The 6,000-nt window shown below is 45.4% G+C and overlaps 1 protein-coding gene across 1 annotated transcript in view; it reads right to left on the bottom strand.

Annotated features, from left to right (window-relative positions):
• Positions 1-4,089: 4,089 nt before the first annotated feature.
• The window catches only part of HTR7 (5-hydroxytryptamine receptor 7), a 73,634-nt gene continuing 71,723 nt past the window's right edge, over positions 4,090-6,000 (bottom strand). Inside the window, 1 exon segment of the mRNA XM_087702617.1 lies at positions 4,090-4,301. Coding sequence (XP_087558743.1) covers positions 4,259-4,301 — 43 coding nt within the window. The 3' untranslated portion in view covers positions 4,090-4,258.

Below are 6,000 nucleotides of genomic sequence, written 5' to 3'. Positions count from 1 at the left end.
ACTATTTTATATGTTTTATTTCATATAAACTAAATTAATTTTCTTAGCTTCCCACAAAACATCCTGAGCGTATGACCAGGTGGGTAATCTGAAGAATTAAGCGGTCTCAAACTCTCGTGTGCATCTTTTCCTAGGATTTAAATAAACAATGATGGTTAAACCATGTACAGGCAAGTCCTCAACTTGCAACATTCATTTAGCGACCGTTCGAAGTTACAACGGCACTGAAAAAAAAGTGACGTGTGGCCATTTTTCACGCTTATGACCATTGCAGCATCCCCATGGTCACGCGATTTACATTCAGATGCTTGGCAATTGTTCCCATTTATGACCGTTGCAGGGTCCCGGGGTCCTGTAACCATCATTTTGCGACTCCTGGCAAGGAAAGTCAACTGGGGAAGCCAGAGTCACTAAACAAGCATGTTACTAATTTAACAACTGCAGTGATTCACTTAATAAATGTAGGAAGAAAAGTCGTAAAATGGGACGAAAGCACGCACTTAACCGATTTCTCACTTTGCAACGTAAGTCCTAGGCTCGATTGTGATTTGTAAGTCGAGGACTGCTTGTAAAACCAGGAGCAGAAATATACATACCTTTGGGTAGATGACTCTGAGGAATCGAAAGTAGGCGTAGCACATGTCATGGAATCAAAATATGCAGATTGGGCCTGTGACACATTTGATCCAAGTACTTGGACAAAATCCACCATGAATATTTTAGGAACAGATGATACGCTTCCAGATATTATTTTCCAATGCCCTGTACTTTCAACCCATAAACAGGGCATTTATTGAGCCCGTGCTAATTAGTAGTCTTCATTTGCTGATTGGTCAGATATTTTTAAAAAAAACAACAACAACAGTCGTATTTTAAATATTCCTAATTACTGTCTGAAGGTGTTTTTTTAGCTCTCGGCTTAATCTTGAGTGACTTCTCTCAAGAGAAAACTTTTGGAGTATCTGCATATGTGGGGGGGTCAAAGAAGCCAAAAATGGGCTTCTTTTTGCAACTTGTAGCTTGTGGCTACATGGTTTAGAACCTGGCTACCTGAGAGACCGCCTCCTGCCATTTACCTCCCAAAGACCGATAAGATCACACAGATTTATTTATTTGTCTATTTATTTATTTGTCTTGTATGCCGCCCACTCCCGGAGGACTCCGGGCAGCTCACAAAAGACAAGGGAAAGGGGGGAACAAGATAAAGACAACATATTAAAAACAAAACCAACATTCACAATTTCTATGGAGGTAGATGCTTCTCAGCTCCCCACAGCCTGCTGGAACAGCCAGGACTTAGTGGCTTTGCGGAAGGCCGGGAGGGTAGTAAGGATCCGGATCTCAACAGGGAGCTCGTTCCAGAGGGCTGGAGCTGCAACAGAGAAGGCCCTCCCCCGGGGAGTCGCCAGCCGACATTGGCTGGCAGATGGAATCCGGAGGAGACCCAACCTGTGCGATCTAATTGGTCTGAGAGAGGTAATCGGCAGGAGGCGGTCTCTCAGGTACCCAGGTCCGATGCCATGTAGGGCTTTATAGGTAGCGACCAGCACCTTGAAGTGGATTCGGAGACTAATAGGTAGCCAGTGCATCTTGCGGAGGATAGGTGTAACGTGGGTGTACCTTGGTGCACCCACAATCGCTCGCGCGGCTGCATTCTGGACTAATTGGAGTCTTCGAACACAGATTGGGCCTCCTCCAGGTACCATCGGCTGGTCAATGTCGGCTGGCGACCCCCCCGGGGCAGGGCCTTCTCTGTTGCTGCCCCGGCCCTATGGAATGATCTCCCCGTTGAGATCCGGGCCCTCACTACCCTTCCGGCCTTCCGTAAAGCCATTAAGACCTGGCTGTTCCGGCAGGCCTGGGGCTGTTGATTAGTATCCAGCCCCATTTTAAGTAGTGTGTATGTTGTGTAATTTTAAACAATTGTATTTCTATTTTTAATTTTTATATATTCCCTTGTTTGTCTGTAAGCCGCCCAGAGTCCCTAGGGAGCGGGCGGCATATAAATGTCAAAAAACTTCCAAACTTCCAAACTTCTTATTCCAAACTTCTTGAAGCCCTGCCTTTTTTCTTTTAAGCTTACAAGACATCCTCAAAAGGAGGGGTTTAGGAATATGGCTTTAATCTTGATTTTTTTTTTTTACTCCCTTCCCATGAAAAATCCCCGAAACACTTAACAAAACTGGAATAACTAACTGCATTCAAATGCACGTATTAACATGCTGAATATATCTTCTTTTTTTTTTGCGAATTAACCATAGCCTTCCAATTTTTTTATAATGCTTGTGTCACCTGGTCCCTTTTGGTACTTACAGATAAACGGCTAAATGTTTATCTCCCTTTTACATTTGGAAACATGTTCCTTGAAAATGTATGCAATATAAATCTAACGTGTGACTACAATTCTCATTCAGCCCCTTAACCAAAGAAAGAAATTTAGAAAGTCAACAATAGAAGGGAGGGAGGTGGAAATCGTGACCCGTCAAAAGCGCGTTCCACAAAAGCGCGGTCGACGAAATCGCGTATGTGATGTCATCACAACGCGACGAAAAAGATCGAAAAATTGAAATAAAAATTAAATTACAGCAAGCCGATTCACATAAAGGTAAGGGTTAGGTTAAGGGTTAGGGTTAGGGTTAGGGTTAGGTTAAGGGTTAGGGTTAGGGTTAGAGCGTTAGCGTTACGTTTAACGTTAGGTTAAGGGTTAGCGTTAGGTTTTTCGTTACGTTAAGGGTTAGGTTTAGGGTTAGGGTTAGGGTTAGGTTAAGGGTTAGGTTTAGGGTTAGGTTTAGGGTTAGGTTTGGGGGGGTTAGGGGAAGGTTTTAGCTTTATTTTTACATTTTTCTATCTTTTTCGTCGCGCTGTGATGACGTCACATACGCGCTTTCGTCGACCGCGATTTTGTCGTCCGCGGTTTTGTGGTAGAACCGGTGGAAATAAGTGGACCAAAACTATGAAACTAAACTACTGTATCATTCTTTGCTCATCTGGATTCCTTGAAAGAAACAAATGTGGATGGGTTATACCGATGACAATTTATTCCATTTACTTGGCATATAATTCAATGATCTCTTCCCATAAAGGAAATCTTGACAGTGTTAGAAGTTACTTTGCTATCACTCACTGAAATATTATACTGGTGATTTCCATGAGCTCCTCTGGGGTTTTCATTTGATGTCGCTTTGACACACGTAGAAAAGCATCACACTGGGATGATACCTTTGTCAAAACTGACCCTTCGCCAGAGGTGGGTTGCTAGGGGTTCGCAGGGGTTCGGGAGAACCTCTAGCTAAGATTCTGTGCAGTTCGGAGAACCCCCCCAAATCCCATTCCTGGCTGGCCTCGCCCACCCTGGAGTCCCACACGTTTTGGAAGCAGGTAAGTACATACAGAGGCTCATAAGTACATACATGGCCCTACCAGAAGTTTGGGCATTTTCGCCCTCCCGGAGGCTCGAATAGCAATAGCAATAGCAATAGTTAGACTTATATACCGCTTCATAGGGCTTTCTAAGCCCTCTCTAAGCGGTTTACAGAGTCAGCATATCGCCCCCAACAACAATCCGGGTCCTCATTTTACCCACCTTGGAAGGATGGAAGGCTGAGTCAACCTTGAGCCGGTGAGATTTGAACAGCCGAACTGTTGAACTGCAGTCAGCTGAAGCAGCCTGCAGTGCTGCACTCTAACCACTGCGCCACCTCGGCTCTAAGCCTCTGGAGTTTGGGGAGGGCAAAAACACCCCCACCCCCACCATGGCCATGGCCACCTTGCAAATGGGCACAGAACCCCTTGTTAATTTTTTTGAAGCCCACCCCTGTGCCTTCGCCTCGCCTTCCCAGTACACACTGCTAGATCGGAGGACAATTTACACGAGGACCTTTGTTAAAGTCAAAAGACTGATGGAACAATGTTGGATGTTCCTCAAAAGAGCTGATTGTCTGCCATTCCCCTTATGGGCCAAACTACTTATTGCTAATGTTATTTGCTTTACGGAACAAATAAAAAGGGGCTTATTTATGAACGGCTAGCATGTGTTCCGCTAAGAGAAACAAAATAGGGAAAAGGAAAAAAGAAAAATGTCACTGGATTGACAGGATTACATTTAATACTGCTAAACCAATGTTCATAAACTTCCTTTACAACATTCCCTCGCAAAAGTCGATTTTATTCACCCTACAGGTTTTCTTCAAGGCCTGGATTTGCAGCAATTTCAAACGGATTCTCAGTCCCTTGTCCATATATGACCATCAGCATTCAATCATAAGTCGTGGCTCTTCCGTCTTGAGTAATCAGAGTTCCTCCTGTTTTGTTAAAAAAAAAATATCACAAACATTCAGACTCTATATAGATTTTAACTGTTCGACTATCCCCTAAAATGTCAGATTCACTCGCTTCAAGGTGCTAGTTGTTACTTATAAAGCCCTACATGGCATCGGACCTGGGTACCTGAGAGACCGCCAAGGTGGCGCAGTGGTGAAATGCAGCACTGCAGGCTACTGCTAGATCAGCAGGTCAGCGGTTCAAATCTCACCGGCTCAGGGTTGACTCAGCCTTCCATCCTTCCGAGGTGGGTAAAATGAGGACCCAGATTGTTGGGGGCAATATGCTGACTCTCTGTAAACCGCTTAGAGAGGCCTGAAAGGCCTATGAAGCGGTATATAAGTCTACTGCTATTGCTATTGCCTCCTGCCAATTACCTCCCAAAGACCGATTCGATAGCACAGGCTCGGCCTTCTCCGGGTTCCATCCGCCAGCCAATGCCGGCTGGCGACCCGCCCAGGGGAGAGGGGTTGAGGCTGAGTCAACCCTGAGCCGGTGAGATTTGAACAGCCGAACTGCAGAACTGCAGTCAGCTGAAGTAGCCTGCAGTGCTGCATTTAACCACTGCGCCACCTCGGATAGTTTTTTTCCATTTGTCCAAAGACTTTTTTGGAATCTCAAACCACAAAGCTAATCTTATCACTTCGCCAGCCCTTCCGTGATTCCCAATTAAAGAGTTACCTTGACACATTTACTCTTTATGTATTTTATTCTTCTTTTTGTTTAATATATTGGTGCTAAGGCATAATGTGCTTTGGGCTCCAGTGTAATACTTGAATCTAACCTCTGTGGATTGTAAACTATAATTTATAAGTGAAGTTATGTTCAAGAATTATGGTTTTGTGTGTTGTAGGAATGCCATCTTAATTTGCTACCTGAGAAACTGGCATGGTTCCAGTGGTGGGTTTCAAAAATTGTTTGAACCTACTCTGTGGGTGTGGCCTCCTTTGTGGGAGTGGCTTGCCACCCATGTGACCGGATGGGAGTGGCTTGCCACCCGTGTGACCGGATATGAAGATGTCGACAACACTTGTCAGAACCACCTTAATTTTTGGAACCTCTTCTGTAGGTGTGGCCTGCTTTCCAGGTCAACTGGTGGAACCTCTTCTAACCGGTTCGGTAGATTTGACGAACCGGTTCTACCGAATAGGTGCAAACTGGTAGGAACCCACCTCTGCATGGTTCCTACTAAATCCAAAGTTATGTCTGTAGCCCTGGGAATTCCTAAAAAAGCTGTTAATTCTAGCCCAAACCTTTGAGAAGAGTTCCAAGTAAACAATGGAGGGGCTTTGGAGGAAAGATGGAATTTGCAAAATACTGTTTTCGTCTGGAAGTGCTTCTGTTTTTTGAATATAGGTCAGGCTTGACTTCTGCAGGTTAATATAGTCCTAGAAAATGAATTAAAGTTGGGGGGGAGCAGGGGGGGGTTTCAGGCGGTTCGTGGCGGTCTCCGCAAACCGGTTGGTCAGCAAACCCGGAAGTAATTAACTTCCGGGAACGCCGAAGGGTCCACCCGCCCGCCCGCGTTTCTTACCCAGTTTTGATGAGTTCTGCGCTTCCACGCATGGACAGGACACATACAGCACCTGCGCGATCCTCCAGAAGCAGCTGGAGCATCGCACAGACGCTAGTACACATGCGTGCACTGCGCGCGTGCACCAGGACGCCGCCGGCCCCGTT

The sequence above is a fragment of the Thamnophis sirtalis genome, unplaced genomic scaffold (assembly GCF_051295495.1).
Source record: "Thamnophis sirtalis isolate CommonGarterSnake01/CBP01778 unplaced genomic scaffold, rThaSir2_p1.2 scaffold_15, whole genome shotgun sequence".
NCBI classification, from domain to species: Eukaryota; Metazoa; Chordata; class Lepidosauria; order Squamata; family Natricidae; genus Thamnophis; species Thamnophis sirtalis.
This window is presented reverse-complemented; position numbering and strand designations above follow the sequence as displayed.